At 37.4% G+C, this 21,416-nt stretch overlaps 1 protein-coding gene across 1 annotated transcript; it reads right to left on the bottom strand.

Annotated features, from left to right (window-relative positions):
- Positions 1 to 2,646: 2,646 nt before the first annotated feature.
- On the bottom strand, positions 2,647 to 14,688 carry LOC129275001 (protein IWS1 homolog). Its single transcript, XM_064108431.1, has 5 exons — positions 14,548 to 14,688; positions 13,797 to 13,905; positions 12,547 to 12,608; positions 10,399 to 10,530; positions 2,647 to 8,216 (listed from the first exon to the last, which is right to left on the bottom strand). Exons 1-5 carry the CDS (start codon positions 14,556 to 14,558, stop codon positions 6,557 to 6,559), a joined length of 1,974 nt encoding a protein of 657 aa, XP_063964501.1. The 5' UTR covers positions 14,559 to 14,688; the 3' UTR covers positions 2,647 to 6,556.
- Positions 14,689 to 21,416: the final 6,728 nt, after the last annotated feature.

Raw genomic sequence — 21,416 nt, 5'->3', positions numbered from 1 at the left:
TATCATTTGGTCGTTTATCATTATTTGCAGTTGTTTTGCTATACACCGCATCCCAGAAAAAATGAAACCGAGAATCATTAATCATTTATCAGAACTTAATCACCATAACTATAGACAAATTACCTTGTATAAGTCAGATTATTCCTCATTCATACATAAGTGAGTAAAGCAAAAATGAAAAATGGATATTAAATGTAATTTGGAGGGTGGTACATGTATCTGAATTTTCAAGGGGAACTTCACCCTGACAAAAAAGTTTTTTTGGTAAAAATAGCAGAAAAATAATAAAAAATATTATTCAAAGATTGAAGAAAATCCATTAAAGATTTTTTACAATATTAGAATTTCAATGTTTTTTATTTAGCATTTCCACAAAATTCAATACCTGCTCTTAAATTTGATGCCTTAGTCACAGAAAAGGGACAAGAAATAAGTTCTGTTTGTAAATGATGTTTTGATTTAAATAATTATATAAAACAAAATTGTTTTAGACTATGGACTTAGTCAAAAGAAACAGGACTTTATTTCTTGACCATTATCTGTGATTGATGTATCAAACTAAAAAGCAGATTTTGAACTTTTTAGGCATCTCTTTTTCTTTTTGAAATTCAGATAATGCCCACCAAATGACTTTTCAGTTTCCTTTCTTCAAATTGTTCTTACCCACTCGTGTCTTGCGATGAATTGCAATTCAATTTCAAGTTCCTAAATCAATCATAAGTCTTGCAATTAATTACAAGTTTTGCACTCCATTGTGGTTTACTAAAAAAACAATCTGGGGCCCGTTTCTCAACACATGGACTTAGTCATATCTTTATCCACCAACCACGGAGTTAGTTCCAATCTTACTAAACCTGTTTCTCAAAAGGCTTCCTAACTAGAGTACCTTGATATCGATACTATCGGTAGAAAGAGCAGACGAGGCGTAGCCTTAGTCAAAAACATAAATGACAAAATTGCAAATGTTATGATGAATTGGGAAATAAATCTTTTCAAAATAATAGCACAGGTGAATTATGCATCATACATACTTAGACCATGAAGACTTGAGCATTCAATTGCAGAGAAAATTAAATTATGAATAATTCATTTCATGACTAAAAAATCACTTGTGGACGTTGAGATGGGTACCCCCAGGAGACCCAATTTTAATAGTTTACGAAAGTAAACCATAACGGTTTTCTTTGTAAAATGATGATAATTATACGGACTTTTACAATTCCAAACGTCATCAAAATATAGTTTAACGAAACATTTTTAATCATTGATATCGAAAGATACGATATTGAACAAATTATATGCATAAATTAGAGATAGAATTCATCCAACTGTTAATAAGGGTCTGAAAACAAAAAATACGAGTTCAATTATGGATGGCCTGACGTGGTAGAATCTTTATCGATTGAATCATTTTACTATTTCAAAATGAACGGTTTTGTGGCGTTTACCAACAGTCTTTATAGTTTCTTTGTATTACAATTATCATTGAATGCATTAACCCACTTGTTTTGTGATGTGATTTCAACCACTATGATTGATTACGTAAGATTATAATTTTAAAATTTCTAGGCACTTTCGCATGTCATAGTCTACCCACGTGATGCCACTACGTCATTAAGAAAGAAGTTAAGACAGGTTCGGAGGTGTCATAAATATTTAGTGAGGTTGTTGTGCCCGATCTTGGTAAAGAGGGCTTCGTGAAACGGTTTGCAGACAAGTAGCTCACTATCTCTGATTTAGTCAAGAAGTTAGACTTATGACGGTGTTGAGAAACGGGCCCCTGGTTTTCTATGGTTATAATATATTAATCATAAATTTGCCAGGGAAGTTTGCAATTGATTCCCACTACTTTCTTGCGACACCCTGTAAAGCTTTACAATGTTACATGTGAGTCATTTGTCTAACATATTTGCAATTAAGTTATGATAAATCATCAATAATTCCTGGTTTCACTTTTTGTGGGATGCACTTTACAATCTATATGTGGGCATCATATGATCAATTAGAATGCACATGGCCCTGGTGATTGGTAGGCAATAATGTAAAGGGTTGACCCATTTTATCTTCATTTAGGAGTGACCCCCCCCACGATTTGTTTTTATACTTGTCAAATTTTTCTTGACCAAAATCGTGTTCATTTTATAGTGAAAACCCTTTTTTCTAAAAACGATGTACAAAAACTTACAATCAATTGTAAATATTAACTTATGTTATAACCCCCTGTGGGTGTTTCATAAAACTTTTGTAAGTTACAAGCAATTTTATGAACTACTGGTGATCCTTTCTTAGGAACTAAATCTACACCCATGTAAAATTTGGTGCACACAATTTAGCTCTAGAAATGATCACCAGTCGTTTATAAAGTCATTGGTAACTTACAGCTTTATGAAACACCCACCTGGTTCCACTTTCATAAAGATTTGTTATAATAACAATGGCATGATTTCTATAACAGTTACTATCAGCCAATCAGATTGAAGGATTTCAGTAGCTTTTAACTGTTATTGTAAATTTGTTATTATAACAAGTTTTATGAAACGGAACCCAGATGTCAAAAGTTGGTTTGATTCAAGCACTTACCTATGCATTAACAAATATGAAGGTGAACCAATTATTATCAAACAAACATATATTTACAAGTTGGAATTGATCATTCATAAAAAAAGTTTATACATTTATTTTCATTTCAGCTGACAAACAGTTTGAACATCATAAATGAAAATTCGCCAATTCCTGAACAATACTGAAATTCTATCTGATGTGACGTAGGAAACAAGTACAAAGTCATCATTATTCATATCAAAACTGAATCGGAAGTACCCAGCCTTCATCCATTTCCTGTACAAGTTCAAAGATTTATGTACAATGTTCAGTGCAAGTAATGTTGACAATGGGCAATTCACTCAGTTGGGAATGCTACATTCATTTACAACATCATTTACTAGTATATGAAATAAGTCAATTCACGGTTAGCTCATGATCAACTTTTATCGAATTTTGACCTTTCCCATTTTTCATTTGGATATAAAGCGCTCAGACTTTCAAGTGAAGATGCTGTGTAAGCTATTACGACATAGCGTCCTGTGATATTCAAACTCTACGAAAGAAAGAAGACGGGGCATAGATCTGGGGGGTGTTTCACAAAGATTTAAGTATGACTTAAGTTCCACTTAAATGCTGACGCGTACAAGATATGCAACGCGCAATCTTATTGATCAATATGCAGTAGTGTGCGTCCTCTTTGCATGATCTGATCAATGCGGTCATGCCTTCTATACCACAAGCAAATAGACATTCAAGTGCGACTCCAAGTCATACTTAAATCTTTGTGAACCACCCCCCTGGTGACTAGCGTAGAATGGCAGTGACGTAGTTTGGAAATTGTCGTATTGTCCACTTTTGGCACATTGACCATTTTTTGGGTAACTGTCAAATACCAATAATAATGAACAATGTTACTAGTGGATGTGATGAAAAGAATATTCAAAATTAATGAATGAAAAATAATCAAATCACAAATGCTTATGTTAGTGAATTTGAAACCATCTTGATGTTTTATCTCGAATTGCTTTTTACTGCTCATGCCCAGTTACAACCGCAATAAGGCTTATTCCAGATGAAATACATATGAAAGTCTCCCAGCATAGCTTACACACTATGGCCCGTATTCTGAACTCGGGTTTAATCTAAACTCGGGTTTAAAGTTGTGGTTTAAGTATGGAAAGCCAATTGTGACACAAATCACTAACAATAGAGATATAATATTTCAGCTCATTTGACTATCAAATCATTCTCAATTGTCTAGGAATTATGAATAGATAATTGTCTTCACAATCAAAGAACCAGGAAAGAGCAAAGCATAAAAAACATACAATGTAATACAAATTTTGACACTTTTGCCTTTCCATAATTTTAGCACAGAGTTAGTCCATGGTCTAAGTTAAACCTGACTTCAGAATACAGGCCATTCAGTCAAGTGTTTACTTACTTGATCTGCTCCCTTTGGGGTATGCTTCATGGTTTATTTTCAATTGGTCTAATGCCAATTCATCCAATTTCCAACTCATCTACTATCATTTGGTCTACCATCAGTTCCTCCACTGTCTACATGGTCTAATTGCCAATGCGTCCTCTCAACAATTCAACTAATATCCGGTCGGTCTAACATCAATTTATTCCAGATACAATTTGGTCTAATTGGACTGAGTTTTATTTGGAAAAAAAAATTAGTGAAAAGAAAATGGGTATTAGACCAACTGGTTATGAGATGATCTGGTGATTAGACGTAGTGATTATTGGACCAAATGTTTGTTAGACTAAATGAATGTAGATCATGTGATGAGTGGACGGGTTGGCAATAGACAAATTTACCTACTTGACAAGTCTCAAAGAGGTACTCTGGGCTGAAAATAATTAAATTCACAGAGCAAAATGCTGAAAAATTGAATTCAACAAATTCTAATAAGAAATTACAAACTTATTGAATTCTAAAGATGTATTTTTGAAAACAGTAATATGCATGCTATCATGAATATGGAATAGATGGACTGATGAGGTCATGTCCACACTTTCCTTTTTCTTATATTATTACATGAAATTGAAATTATATTATAGTTTCATATTTTCATACATCTGCTTATGATATATATCCCTTGTAACAAAATAAGTTGCAGCAATAATTATCTCAAATAGTAAATCAGCTGTCAATCTAAATTTTTCATACTTGGACAAACTTTGAGTAAATATAATTTCATATAATAAAATACAAAAGAATACATGGGGTATAACATCATCAGCTCGCTCGTTGCATATTCATTAAGATAAGCATAGAGCTGTTTCACTGGAATAATTCAGAGCTTTTAAGGGGTACTCCGGGATGAAAATATTTATATCTAAATAAATAGAGTAAAATTCTTAGAGCAAACTGCTGAAAATTTCATCAAATCTGATAACAAATACCAAATTAAAGTTATTGAATTTTATAATTTAGCACTATTTTGTGAAAACAGTTATAGGCATGTTGTCATATATATTCATTAGATTGGCAGATGATGTTACATCCCCACTTTCCTTTTTTTATGTTATTACATGTAGTCATATCTGTTTCCTTTTTTCATACATGTGTGAATATGTCTCCCTCATAATGAAATAAATTGCAGCAATGAATACCTCATGCACTAAATCAGTTGTCATTTCATTTTGAATAAACCTTATTTCATATAGTAAAAATACCCCAAAAATGTGGAGATATGATATCATCAGTTTGCTCATTGAATATTCATGAAGACATGCCTAGAATTGTTCCACCGGAATACTTACAAATCTTTTAAATGCCATAGCTTAGTTATTCCTTGTCCGATTTCAAATTTTCAGTGTTTTGTTTGTCTGGATTTTCTTTATCTGTTCAAATCATATTTTCTGCCTGGAGAACCCTTTAACCCTATAGAAGACTGGGGGGGGGGGGGGCTGATTCAGCCCCCTTGAAATTTTTCACAATAAATCTACCGCGCAAAATGTTTTGACATCGTCGCTCGTTGACCTTTTACTTTCAAGTCTCTCGCAACTTTGAGACCAAAATTGTGATCCTCAGGTACACGGTTCTGAAATTATGCAACATTTTGTAAGTGCATGCAGCTGCAGACCCAAAATTGCTCAAAAATGTGAATTCGTGTACAAATCAAATGCAAATAGTGTTTTTAGCCAAAATTCATAAATGTTTCATTATTTTTCCTTTAACTGATAAAAATACATTAATTTCGTCTTGTTTAGGGTCAGAATAAAGCAGTGAGATTTTTCACGGAAGTTTATCTTGTAGATTATGCCATGGGTAATGCGTGTGCCAATTTTCGTCGCGATCGCACAATTGACGGCCGAGATCAGCCCCCATCTTCCTACATGTAGGTGTCGAAATAGCCCAGTCTATTCAATAACTTTGTTATTCTTTTTCCGATTTCGATGAATTTTTTTTTTCAGGATTTTTTCTGCTGATTTTACTTTGTCTGTTCAAATCATCATTATTATCCTCGAGTACCCCTTTGAAAAAAAAAAAAAAAAAAACAGGAAACTGAAAAAAGGTAATATTACATCATTTTCTAAATGTCACATATTTTTCCCCCCTTTTTTTTTTTTTGCTTGCTCACAGACAGCAACTTAAAAATTTGCCTCATACTCCATGTCTGGCCTCTCAAATCTTTTTAGCTCATTGCGCCATTGGTAGCATATAACCATTCTTGGTGAAAATTTCATGAAAATAACAATAACTACACATCTGCAGCACACAAGTCATTACGTTGGCAGATATATGTATTTGCTTTCTAGGGCCCCGTGTTTCGAGGGTCAGGTTTACCGTAATTTAGAGTGATTTCGAGGTAACCACAAAATGAAAACGGGCTGATAATAACACTGCTCAACTACGCTTGTGTCATTACGGTAACTACAGTACCATAGAAATACTGATTTTACTTGGCTGATCTCTGATTACTTGTACATACATGTATACCATTACCGTCATTACCTAATGACTTGTGAACTAGAATTTTGCCTTCAGTTTGACAAATCATACTATCTGCTTGAAAAATTCACCGAGCATTTTCTTCCCTCTTTCCTCCAGATCGGTAGGTTTATCGTAAGGATTGTGCAGTTCTAAATTTCTTGATCTACCCTTTCCGTGGTCATCTTTTCTTCCAGATCCACCCCTTCCGTCGTTCTTATCCCTTGTATCTTCCCTCCCCTTTTCCTTTCTCACATCATCTTTTCTCTCTGCAGACCGGCCCGTTCTTCCTGAATCATAATCACTGTTTCTTCTATCTTTCCTATAACTTTCAGCCTTATCTCCATTTCTTCCATCATGATTTTCTCTGGTAGACACCTTTCGCTCGTCTTCGACACGTAAAGGGCTATTACCTTTGACTTTCTTTTTATCTTCTTCATATTCATCTCCCCTTCTATACCTGCTGTCATCCTTCCTATTTTGTTTGGGATAATCTTCTCTCCCTTCTATTTCTGTCCTGTCTATTTTTCTATTATTTCTTCCCGGTCTGCTGTCATCTCTGTCCGTCCGATGTGTTGACCTATCGTCTTTCCTACTTTTTCTTTCATCATCTTTGTCAATGTCAGAAGATCGGCCCGTCTTATCATGCATGTTTTGCCTATCATCATTTCTCCTTTGCGAAATCTTCTTATCATTTCTTCCCAGTCTGATTTCATCTCTGTCTGTCCGATGGGTTGACCTATCGTCTCTCCTTCTTCTTCCATCATCTTCATCGCTGTCAGAAGATCGGCTCCTCTGTTTCTTATCATGCACCTTCTCCCTATTGCCTGGTCTCCTTTCGATATTCTTCTTCTCATGACTGTCATCACTATCACTACTGGACATCCCTCTGCCTTGTCTACTTCTGTTTCCTAACGTTTGATCCTTCTGATCACTTGTAATTCTATCTCTTTTCTTCTTTTTCCTAAAACTTTCATCTTCACTTTCACTGTTGGAAGAATCTTTCATACGGTCTCTCCTTACTTCTCTCCTGCCTTCTGACCTTCTTCCTGTCTGCTCTTTGTTCCTTCTATTACTTTCCTTCACTTTCTTTCCTCTGTAATCACTTTCATCATCACTGTCCGATATCTCACGTTTTCTCGTCGATGATTTGTTGGATGATTTTCTTTTGTCATTTTTAGATCCTGCTTTCTTTCCTCTGTAATCACTTTCATCATCACTGTCCGATATCTCACGTTTTCTCGTCGATGATTTGTCGGATGATTTTCTCTTGTCATTTTTAGATCCTGCTTTCTTTCCTCTGTAATCACTTTCATCATCACTGTCCAATATCTCACGTTTTCTCGTCGATGATTTGTCGGATGATTTTCTCTTGTCATTTCTAGATCCTGGTTTCTTTCCTCTGTAATCATTCTCATCATCACTGTCCGATATCTCACGTTTTCTCGTCGATGATTTGATGGACGATTTTCTCTTGTCATTTTTAGATCCTGCTTTCTTTCTTCTGTAATCATTTTCATCATCACTATCCGATATTTGGCGTTTTCTCGTTGACAATTTTCTTTTGTCATTTCTTGCTTCTGACTTCCTTCCTCTGTAATCGCCTTCATCATCGCTCTCTGAACTATGACGTTTTCTCGTTGATGACTTGTCCGACGATTTCCTCTTGCTATTTCTTGACGACTTGCTGTATTTTGTTCTACCATCACTGGACTCTGATTCAGAGCTGAAAGCAAGAAAAAATAATTGAAGATCAGTAAATAAGAAAACTATAACACATGTGTTGTGACAATAGTCTAGCTCTACGGAGATCTTTGATTAGGCTATAATCTAGACAGAGGTTGCAGCTATATCTTATTTGTTTAAGCGGTTTTATGATTGAGACAGTCTACATGATAGCTTTAATCCGCTGTCTTTCTTTGTCTATTCTCCTATTAAGCGCATACAGCAGAGATGCCAACCTAAAGGGATGGTTGTCAGGAATATTTACCATATTTGTCAGGAACAAATGGGAGTTTCTCAGGAACATCCCGCGAAGTAGCATCGTTTATACGCTCAACCACCCAATCGCCATTGACATTGTGCATGCATGAACCGCGGCTTGCACTCCGCACTTCGCTGTGTATTCAGCAGCAGCGCGCGGAGGCGCTTGCAATAGAAATCTCAGTAGAGAAACTCCCGTTGGTTTACCGTTGGCCACACACACGCTGCATGCACGATACAAGTATACACAATACACGCATATACATGCACAATACACAATACACGCATATATACACATGCACAGCAAAGCAATACACAATACACATGTATTGTAGTTGTTTTTTCCGTAACCTTTTTATTGTTGCCGTAACACCGTAATTGGAGGAATAAAATCGGAACAAATACGGCGAATCCGTAACGGTTGGCATCTCTGATACAGACGCCCATGGGCAGTGATATGCACTATACAAGCAACGTCGTATTATTATTATAATTATCATTATCTGTGATGTGACGCTTAACAGTAGAGATGTGTCTGATGCGGCAAGACTACCAACAGTGTGTGCAAAGAACCCATTGCCTATACTCTCTTGCCAAAAAACTGCCACAAGATATTTGCTGATGAGAGAAAAATGTGTGAAGCAAGAAGAAAGGGTGTATTTGCTATAGTCTCACGGCATCAGAGATATTGCTTTATAATATATTTAAACATGACAGCAAAGATAGGCCTATTTATAATAGATGAAGCCTCTGCCTATCATTTTATGTCAATATTATTAATTCAGCTAGCTTTTGATAACTTTTAACAACCTTTCATAATCTTCTTATTTTGATGTCCCATGACTGTGAAATTAAATATGTTCTTTTATTTAAATTTATGACTTGCCACACCAAAACCAACAAGTTGCCCAAGATGAGTTTTGAGATTTTAATTGAGCTTGATACCATGCCTGCTTGATACAGACCATTCTATGCTTTAACATGATATATAAATTGTTAGAATTGACAATAGATTTGCTTGAGTTTGAGGTTCACTCAAGCACAAGATGTACACACTTTCTAATCTTTATGAACTTCCAAGCTGTCCAGAAAAAAAGAGTGTAACAAAAAAATCACATGTCTCGTGTTTTATTTAACTCTTACAACTTCAAATTCCGATCGTACGAAGGAGAGTTACCCCTTCAGATGAACTCATTTCATAATTTTGACTTTTTGAAGACCAAATTATTGTTTTAGTTTTTACAGTGAACCTTCCCTAGTGGCTTATTGCTCGTTTTGGGGGTAGCAGGGGTCCGTTGCAGAAAGAGTGGCGTTTAAACGCAAGTCAAAAAAATCAATTGCAAGTCCCAAATGCGCGCTGTCGATTGGTTGAAAATCAAGTTGTGCATTATTTTTGGAGTTGCGATTGATTGCAACTCTTTCTGCAATGGGCCCCTAGTCACACATATGTCCACTATTTTCTCTGATTCCAATTTGTCATATTTGTTAACATTACAAAGGTTGTAAATAGATCCTGAACTTTGATATGTATTGTATATCGTATTGTTCATACATGTATGGAGTTCAAAACACCCAGAAGGAAGAAGACATAAATTGTGCAGACTTTTTCAACATATATGTGGAATCATTTGATTTCTCAGCTGGGCAGGTTCATGAAAACGATTTCAAGACGGTGTTCCGGTCACTACATTCCTAACTTTTTTGAAGCACTACGTAATGATTTCCAAATGCAATTTTTTTTTCAGGGTGTCCTTTTTAGAGCATATCACAGACAGAGGTGGCAAATAGGACCTTGCAGCTGAGATTGTTAAAAGTCAAATCAATGTTAACTAATGCCACTAAGCGCTGTGGACACGAATCCTCATTACCTGTGTATCGCTGAATGGCTCATACGCTACTGAGCGAAAAGCCAAAAATAAACTAACCTTGAAGTGTCTTGTGTAGAATCAGAATCACTCTCATCACGATGTCTGTGTTTCCTTTTCTTCTTCTTCTTCAACTTTCCCGCATCCCTTCCGGTCTTTTTCTCCTTCTTGAGCTCTTTCAATGTTTCTAACCTAGATAAAGAAGATAGTGAAGGAGAAGGTTGAAGATGAGAACATGGTGAAAAACAATGCACTTGATCAATCAACAGAGCTAAGCCAATTTGCTTTATTCAAATTATCAATAAGTGGAGCGTTGAGGCCCAGTGGATTAGTCTTCAGACTTTGAAACAGAGGGTCGTGGGTTCGAATCCCAGCCATGGCATAATTTCTTTTGGCAAGAAACTAATCCACAATGTGCTGCACTCAACCCATGTGAGGTAAATGGGTACCGGTAGGAAGTAATTCCTTGAAAAGCTGTGTGCGCTATGAACGCCTTGCTTAGCCAGGTAATATAGGAGCGCCTTGAGCACCTAACAAGGTGGATATGTGCGCAATACAAATACCCTATATTATATTATTATTAGTATAATATACATGTATTACTAATGTGATAATATAGAGTATTTGTACGGTGTGCACAATCCACCTTGTTTGGTGTTCAAGGCGCTCCGATATTTCCCCGCTAAGCAAGTCTACAATTCCGGTGCTCACGGCTTTTGAGGAATTACTTCTTCCCTTCAACTGGGTTCAGTACAGCACGTCTTTGTGGATTAATTTCTGGTGACACAACATTTGCTCCAGTCTTAATACATGTATCTCAGAGAGCATATAGGGTTAGAGTTAGGATTGTAAGAGCTTTTGGTTCAGAATATGTAAAGATAAGGATTAGGGTTTATTTGGTTTTGGAGGTAAGATTTTATGATTGGCTTAATATGCAGTTTTTCCAACGGAACAGTTGTCATCGGAGCAAATGTCATGGAACAAAATTTCTTGCTGAAAGAAATTATGCCATGACTGGGATTCGAACCCACGACCCTCTGTTTCAAAGCCAGGAGACTAGTCCACTGGGCCACAATGCAGGAAGAGTGGAATCCAAGAGATCATTTCATCAACAGTTTTGTCTGACAAGTCATCAGATCTGACAACCTGACAACTTTTCTTGACTTTGATTGGCTAAGAAGCAAGTTCCAATGCCAACTGTCGAATCATCATCATCATCAGCCATGTTCTGCCCACTTCAAGGTGAAGGCCTCCTCACGTTGGTGCCAAAGGTGCTTGTCTTGTGCTGATGCAATCCACTTTGTGCCAATGAACTTTGTGAGCTTGTCACTCCATCTGAATTTTTGTCTACCCCGATTTTGTGATCCTAGCCATGGTCTCCATTCTGTGATCAATGTGTTTGGTCCATCTATTGTCATGTGACCTTGCAAGGTGGCCAGCCCATCTCCATTTCATTGTTTTAATTGCTTTGATAACGTCTTGTTACATGTATTGTAGTCTGGTCCAAAATCCACTGGATGGTTTCCCTGTCGCGTTTTGTTATCCGTAGCACTGTGAGAACTCTTGAATATAACACCCAATAAGCCCTCTAATGAATACTCCGCAGATGTCTGTCTTTCTCTGTGATATTTCTTTCACCATCACCCCACCCCCACTTAAGTACCTTGGCCAAACACATCACCCCCACTTAAGTACCTTGGCCAAACACATCACCCCCACTTAAGTAATGTACCTTGGCCAAACACATCACCCCACTCCCCTTAGGTACCTTGGCAAAGCTGTCTAAAGTGCCTGATTTCATGCATGAAAGTCCAGCGTTCCATTCCAAGAACAGAACTAATGCCCAAAGCATTTAATCTACAGTACAAGGCCCCATCTATTCATTAGTGTATGTCAAATAAATGAAAATGCTATTGGTACCAATATGTTCCCCTTTTTAAAAACTAAACCTATATTTGTTGACACTTTAATGGGGGAAAATTGTTTTGTTTTCTTATCATATTGTTTATCTGCAATCATTAGTCCTGTACTTTGTCACAAAGAAAACACAAAAAAAAAAAAAAAACACCAAGTAACCTAAACTTCTTTTCATTGTACTTTCCGTGTTTTTATATCAAATAAAGGTGATATTATACAAAAAAAGAGCTATATTTAAACAAATATAAGGAGATCAACGTTTTGTTGTTCGACAAAAGAAGAGATACTTACCCTTTCTTTCCTTTGAGTTTTTGAAGTAGAAGATCATCTAAACTACCAGGCTCTGGCTCCTTCTACATTGAAATAAATCAAGATAGTAACACTGATGTTATAATCATTAGTGCATGCTTGTCTCCTACGCCATGGGAGCCGTTTCATAAAGCTGTTCCTTAAGTTACAGGCGACTTTAAGAACGACTGGTGATCCTTTCTTGTGGTAAATGATATTCACCATTAAATGCTCATTGGTGATTATTCAGCGCGTAAGAATGTTTAACCAGTCGTTCTTCACTTACGAACAGTTTTATGAAACACCCACCCGGTTAGTGTTTCATAAAGCTGTTCATGAGCGACTTTAAGCACGACTGGTGACCATTTCTTACACGCTAAACCATCACCAATGAACATTTTGATGTATACCATTTACATGTACCACAAGAAAGGATCACCAGTTGTTCTTAAAGTCGCCCTTAACTTACAAACAGCTTTATAAAAACCCCACCAGGTGGATGTAAAGCTGTTTGTAAGATAAGAGTGACTTTAAGAACAACTGGCATATGTTCTTTAATATTATTAGCACAAGGAAGCGTCACTGGTCAGTTGTGCGGAAAGTCATTTGTATCTTAAAACCAGCTTTATGAGACCGTCCCATGACATATGCTCTGGCGATAATTGCTCTGCTCTAAATTCCACACACTAATGAAATGACCAACTTCGACCCTGGGTTTAACACCAGACCCTACCCTAGACCCTAATCCTACATCTTAGAAAAAATTAAGCCAGGAGCAACTGTCGCAGGAGCAAATGTTGTGTCCCCTTTGAAACACCCACTAAGTCAGTACTTTAACTTTATAGGTTTCTGTCATTTTGGGCTCAGTTTCATGAAAATCTAATGATTATTAGAATCACAGTGGTTGCAAGGCTCAGCACACTATCAAAATCAAGGTTACTAGGTTTCTCACATCATACACCGCAGCTATTTAGCGGAACCCCCATTGATAAAGCTTCATGTATCTATAGCTTACTTCAATGGATATCTGCTCACAGAAAAATAAATGAAGAACAAAAATTAGAATAGAATATTAATATGTCAACTTATTTCACCTGTTTTGAAACTTAGGGTCTTGTAATGGCTTTGTTTTCTGTTGGAAATGAATGAAATAGGACGTTGAACCTTTTAAATCTTCATCGTATTTGCAAATTAAGCTTGAAGTAACATGGAGGGGGATGGGGGAGGCGGATACAAGGAATGACGTGTCTCACCTTTTTCTTCTTCTTTTTCTTCTTTGGTGGAGGGCTTGGGCTTGAGGAGACTCTCTCTACTTCTGGCTTCACAGATTGAGCTGGCCGCTTTGCTGGGACCTTTTGTCCTCTGAATCAAGAAAAACAGGTGTAATTTTTCATTTCAAAGTTATCTTATTTGCACTTTACTTCATCAAACAATGAACGCCACATGTGTGAAATCAACTTCATTTGTTTTTATATCTAAAGAATGAAGATCCTTACAAATATTGTTCACCGTTGCACAAATTACGCATTTTCTAATTCTTTTCCAATAAAATAATCGATAAGCACCCGTGGATTTCTCTTATAGGTCAAGTTGGCTTGTATTTCATACAAACAATAATATTTCGGTACAGTCAAGAAAAAGGAGTCCTCTCACAGAATCACTCATTCATTTAATTGGACCTACATGTACATGTAGCTAGCTAAAGAACTAGCTAATGCATATCCTTGAAAAAAAGAATAAAATTTGATTCTGATAATCTATCATGGGCAAATGCACCCCTGTAGATGAAGAGAATTTTTTTTCTATCTTTGGGTGCTACTTTTCACCACTGACTACCTCAAGCTGCAACGCTGAATAAAGCTTTCACATTTAAGAGAATGGGGATTTTCAGGGGCTCTTCTGAGCATCAAGAGGGCACGATCACCCGAGCCACCGTAGAAACTTTTTCTCTGATGTACTGTATAGATGTACATGTGGAAGTTAACTCCATACTGACATACTCACAGGGCTATCATTAAGGCCTCTTTCTCTGCTTGACGTACTGCCTCAGCTTCAGACAATTCTCCTTTCCGTTCCTTGTTAAACCACTGGAGGTCCTTCCCCTTCTGCCATCGACCCACAGGGGCTTTCAGAGAATGACCTGAAATGACAATTAATGTGGAAACAAATATGAAATTATATATAATAATAATAATAATAGCTTTTTGACTGAGAATACAAAGCGCTGCTATTATTACCCCAGCTTTAGCAGTGCTGCCATAGGCGCTGAAGCATTCAAGGAATTTCTTCCGACTGGGTACCCATAATTCACCTCACCTGGGTTTAGTGCAGCAAAATGTAGGTAAATTTCTTGCTGAAGGAAAACACACCATGGTTTGGAATTGAACCCACATCTCTCAGAGCTCTTGAAAGACAAGAGTCATAACCATTACACCATGATGAAGTTGTGAACAATAGCCAACAGGATCCAATATACATGTAGACCTTTAGGCTTTTGCATTGACGTCTTAAGGTCTAAGTATGAATCATTTATTGATTTAATCAATTGATAACTATGCAAAGCTAGCAGCTCCATGCATGTTATTCTATCTCGGTAAGCATGTGCTCTCAGGTAAAAAAAAAATATATATATTTTTGGGGGCTACTTTAACTTAGGTCTACTTCCTAAATCTGCAATATTGCATTTAAGCTTTAACATTGGGGGTTTTCCAGGGCACCTCTTTTGAGTTTCTAGGACTCTTTTGAGCATTTCAGGGTTGAAATTGCCCAGAGACCCTGTGTAATTGTTTCCCCTTCTCATCCCTTTGTAAAACAAGAAGTACTACAGTGCGCATGTAGATTGATAGACCAAAACAATATATTGAGGAGGGGGCATGTACATGTACATGTATTTGCGACTTTATCTCCTGTTGCAGCAATCTACAATCTCATTGTGACTTCTTTACATTGAGCGCCAAGTTGCCAACAAGAAGCTGCCAGACAAGGTAATTAGTGACAGAATTGACCCCCAGGCATTTGCCCTACTAGTACTACTACTAGATCTAATGTACATGTACATGTACTGTAGTTCTCCTCCCAAAGCAAGTCCAAGACCACTCAAGGGTTCATTACCATCCTGCCTGTGGGGAATCTACGGGTAGGACTATGGTATGCCAATGCTGTACACAGCACACAATTTAAAAAATCATTAAATATTACTTTTGTGACCAAAAATACTAATTTCCATACAGTTGCAATTTATTTTTCAACTTGGGAGTAATTTTTGTATTCACCAGAGCGCTCGAAAACTTGAATTTTGGGCATATTTTTGTGTACGCCCTCTATTGGTGGAAAGTAATATGGCAAGACAACTGTCTCTATTTTTAATTGAGAAAAAATAATTTAAGGAATCAAATTTACTTAAGAGCCAGGTTATATGATGAATAGCTGTAACGGAAACTGACAATGTAAAAAAATCAAGCATTTGTCCCAAAGAAAAAGAGAAAATAAGCCAAACATTGCCAACCTTATTTCACCACACAGGGAGTAGTAACAGAGAACAAGGTTATATCATAACCTTGTTCATAGAATGAGTGGTCCAAGACCTGGGCTGCAGACACAGACTACAGTGCAATCGTTTACGACACTTGCACTCCACTTCTTACAGTGTGTCCGGAAAATCAGTTTTAAACAGACATTTGGAAAAAGTTATCAAGCAAAGTCTCATCAATTTCTAGTACAAAATGTTAGGCAATACAACAGAGAACAAATCAAAGCTTGACTATTGAACTCATATTTTTTGTGTAGGCTTCAAAATATGAATATGAATTTTACCAGTATAATAGCAGTTGAGTGGAGGTTGTCTGTCTTGTGGTTCAACATTCCCAATCAACTTGATTGAAATAATGGTACTATTTAAGAATTTCTGTGAATAGAATCTGTAACTCTGATTGGTATAGCTGTGTTTGCTATGACATTGTAATCGATCACAATACATAAAATAATCCTGAAAAAATATTCTGTTCTTGAAAATTGTTTTTCTATCCTTATTCTCTCATTTTCATTTTTTTCTTTGGTAATTCTATTCAATTTGAAATAAAAACAGTATGGACTTTTAGATCTACTATTTTTTAAAGAAAATAAAAGAAATTTATGCAACAATTTTTATAACCATTCTTTTCAAAAACAAAATTTGTTTCAAGTATGTGACAGACATTGATTACGACAAATGTTACATGGTTCAAAGCTGGCGATCGTTTTTTTTATGTTGTTGTGATTTATTAGCCAATAGCCATAAATTGCCGAACCCCGAACCAAACCAAAGTTCGGAAAGAGATTTCTTAACTCTGCCGAACCGAACATGCCGCCTGACTTGCAGCACTAACATGACTGCTGATCTCCGAAGATGAAGCAAGAACAAGAAGAAAATAGAAAAAAAGACAACAGGATCACCTAGAACAATCAGAGGCATTCATCCAAGTCCTATGATGCAGGAAAATTTGTTACTAACAAAAATGGGCTCTAATGCAGTTTCGTACCGACCGAGCAAAAATCCCAGTTCATGAATAGGAGTTATAGCAAGTCCCTCAGTCTCATTTCAAATTCAAGCCTTTAAGTTTAATGTCAATTTGCCCATCACTTTTCCGAATATCGCGTTTGGAAATGGCTGTAAGTTATTTTGGCTTCGATCTCGACGTCATCGTTCTAATTCTCACTCAGACTCAGTCGGACATCGCTTTGCTTGGCTTTGCTGTAATTTTGATATGGACGTGCACTGCGACCAAATCATGTAAACAAATGGGTGAGCTGCCGAAGGCAAATCCTTTGGTTGCTACATGTTCAGTCCATATCAAAATTATGGCGAAATGATGTCTGACTGAGAATTCGAACAATTAACTTCAAGATCAGAGGCAGAGTGCAGAGGGCCAGAGCCAAAATACGTACAGCCGTCACAAAAATTGTGGGCATATTTTTATATAGACAGGAATAACCATAGTTTCTGGGGATTTATTCAACAATTTCTGACATTTTACTATAATCCCCATTCACCGACGGTAGTGTGTTAGTGCGAGCCTGCATGTGTAATCTGGGTCGACGATTCGGAGGGCGGATTTTGTCCAGATTTCAATTTCTTTTAGATTCTAAATGACATTATATGATCTTGAACGAAGGTCCACTATTTTCGTTAGACTCTAATCTTTCTATTGATACTACAAAATATCAAAAATATACGTTACGGATGAGTTATTCCCCGGGTTATTCCTTATTTTTTTAATTTTCTGCCGGAGAGGAAAATATGGCGGCCCTCAACGAGTTGTGCTTTAATCAAGGCTTTCCGATTAAATTTTCGATATCTTGGCCAATCAATGCGAGCGATAAGTTCCGAACGCACGCACATCTACAAGCGCAAAGCAGCGGCACAAATCGCGATATATAGCGACTGGTAAATACGTCTGTAAGGATGATGACGTCATCCAAGATGGCAACTTAAGTTGACCAACGAAAGGATCGAAGATGACGATGTTTCGATCATCATTTGAAAGGAATTAGCGGTAACTGCGGTCTAAGGTACAATATTTCTTAATTTCAAACATTTTTTCGTAAATATGGATGTGATTTCTTTTTTATAATGCGACATTTTATGTACATAAAAACGATCGGAAAATCAGGTTTCCGCTGTTAGATCTAACGTTACTGCTAAAATACGTTGTCTGTACGTATGGGCCTCGAAGCTCTTCAGTCTATGTATTGGTGAGTGAGCCAACGCAGTTCAGCGGAACAACCAAAATACAGAGACTGAAGCTTTTGGTCTAATTTTTGTATACCATAGACCAAAAGCTTCAGTCTCTGTTATGTTGGTTGTTCAGCTGAACTCCGTTGGCTCCACTCACCAATTACAGAGACCGAACTTCGAACTCGATCTGTACAGGGACTCAATGGCCATATCTTTATCTTTATGTATTAAATTCGGATCAACCAGGGAAGTGGGACTCTGGGAGTTGCGCGACAGCCAAGGTAATTGCCACTACATTCACTGATGAGGATATGAATTGGATTCCAAGACTCCAACCAAAGTACACAGGAGAATCATTGACATCCATATCCATTTCTGAAGATGATGTTTATAAGAAGCTTGTCAGCTTGTCAAAGTTTAAAAGTGCAGGTCCTGATGGCATCCACCCATGTGTTCTGAAGTCAACAGCTGCATCTGTCTCTGAGCCCCTTGCCCTGATCTACAATGCATCACTGAAGGAAGGCAAACTACCAGGTGCCTGGAAGGTCAGTCACGTTGTGCCGGTCCACAAAAAAGGTAGTAAAGTGGATATAAGGAATTACAGACCAATCAGCCTGACTTCTGTCCCATGCAAAATATTGGAATCACTCATTCGAGATTAGATAGTTGTTCATCTACTAAAAAATGACCTTCTATGTGATGAACAGCATGGATTCGTTCCTGGCCGCTCATGTGTGACACAGCTCCTAACAGTAATGGAGGAATGGACTAAAATGTTAGATGTAAGAGCTCCTATTGATGTGATCTATTTGGATTTTAAGAAAGCCTTTGACAGTGTTCCTCACCTTCGCCTACTCTCCAAACTTGATGCTTACGGTATAGGTGGTGAACTTAAGTCTTGGATAAAAGACTTTCTACAAGGAAGACACCAGAGAGTAAAAGTCAATGAGGAGTTATCTGACTGGACTAGGGTTAGAAGCGGCGTGCCCCAAGGTAGTGTTCTCGGCCCGACAATGTTTGTTATCTCCATAAATGATCTGCCAGAATGCCTTCAAGGGAAAGTCAGGATGTATGCTGATGACACTAAGCTCTATGGTAAAGCCTCTACCAACGATGATCTCTGTGTAATACAGAATGACCTCGATACCCTAACAGAATGGAGTAATACTTGGCAGTTGCACTTCAACTCAGAAAAGTGCAAAGTATTACATATCGGCCCAGGAAATGCTAAGCACACATATTTTCTTGGATCCGATTTACTTGAGCACACTTCAGAAGAAAGAGATCTTGGCATACTGATTGACGATGAACTTAAATTTCATAACCATGTTGCAAGTACTGTGAAAAAGGCCAACGGCGTACTCTGATGTATACGACGTAGTTTTGAATGCAGAGATAAATTTACAATCCCAAGACTCTACAAAGGACTTGTCAGACCGATCTTGAATTATGGCAACTCTATATGTTACCCCAGATTCAAGGGTGATGCTAAAGCCATAGAGAAAGTTCAAAAGAGAGCAACCAAAATGATCTATGCTATTAGGAATCACTCATACACAGAGAGACTGAAGGCACTCAACCTCCCATCCCTTCAGTACCGCAGACGTCGTGGAGACATGATCCAAGTGTACAAAATTGTTCATGGATTTGAACGCATCCCAAGTGATGCCTTCTTTGAACTTTCAGCAGGCAATACAAGAGGTCACAGTCTGAAGCTTTCTAAACCCAGATGCTTGACCAAACTGAGGCAAGATTCATTCAGCCAGCGGGTTATGAATGACTGGAACTCACTCCCTGAAGAAGTAGTTACAGCTCAGACTGTGAATAGCTTTAAGATCAGACTGGACAAAGTGTGGGCAGACCAGCGGTTCTGCTCACCATATGAGTAGCAAACATCTTCTTATAGAAGTTAGAGATCTGAGCCAAAACGACACTGAGGTCTGAGCAGACACCACACCAATCATTGAGACGGATGAAAATGGCACAGAACTGGAAGCCTGACTGCTGGGATCCACAGCACTCTTCCAGAATCTCGGGTAAAGACTAAAGGTAAAGGTAAAGGTAAGTCACTGTTTTTCCCCTTTTTATTTATTTATTTTTTCCCGTTTTGGTGCATTTAAATTTAATTTTTAGGCTAATTTTAGGCCACAACGGAATCTTATTTTGGTCCAGTTCTTTTAATATTTTTATGAAAGACAAAAATCGATGAGCCCTGTCAGGGGGATTTTGCATAGTTAACCCCCTGTGGCTCAGCCTCAGGCTGCATATTGATACTATTTAATACTAGCGAGCTGTCTGTGTACATGTATGAGGAGAAATAAAAAAATGTTTTAAAAATCCTCGAAACAGATGGCTGCCAGCTGTCTAATTTGTGTATTGACCTCGAATTCAAAATGTGACTGACAGACTTGCCATGAAATTTGTATGATGGGGGGACCTAAAGCTACGCACTTTGTTTCCAAACAATAAAAACTATGCCAAGCGCCAATTGTAATATTTGAACTATTATTTTTCACTAATTTGTAATAAATATTCTAAATATCCTTAACCAAGAAGAAAATATCACGAAACTCACTAACACCAAAATCCCGCCGTGTTTTCCGAACACCTCTTAATTTCGCCGCCCGATGTACTAGCAAGCTACGCACTCAATTTATCATGAAAAGAAATAGTATTTCCTGTGCCTCAATTTCTAAAATATGTCCGTATTATTATAGGAAAATATGAAATCAAAGTGAAAATAACTCCGAAATTCCAAACATTTGCTGGTTTTCTCTGCATTTAAGGATTTATTGCAGCCTCTGTAGAAAAATTGAATAGGGATCGTTCGTCACAGCTTCACACTAAGCTTGTAACCGATTTTGCAATCGGCAACCGATTCCATTCGATTTCACCACAATCGGCAATCACTTGCCGATCTTCGATCATGCCCCTTGAAGGAAAAAATCGAAAATAAAAAATCGGCGTAGATCTGGTTACAGTGCGTGATCGCTCAGAACATATTTCAAGATTGTTTTTGAGGTGCTAGCTATTTCGAGGTCGCATTATTCAGGGAGAAAGTCGCGGTATTATCTATGGCAATGTTTAAGGGGATAGATATCTTCTCTTCCAACTCATGGTGATAGCGGATGCCGCCGTGAACTTTGAAAGGTCGTATTAC

Source organism: Lytechinus pictus, chromosome 13 (assembly GCF_037042905.1).
Source record: "Lytechinus pictus isolate F3 Inbred chromosome 13, Lp3.0, whole genome shotgun sequence".
Classification (NCBI taxonomy): Eukaryota; Metazoa; Echinodermata; class Echinoidea; order Temnopleuroida; family Toxopneustidae; genus Lytechinus; species Lytechinus pictus.
The sequence above is the reverse complement of the archived record's forward strand: the minus strand, read 5'-3'. Positions and strand labels throughout refer to the sequence as shown.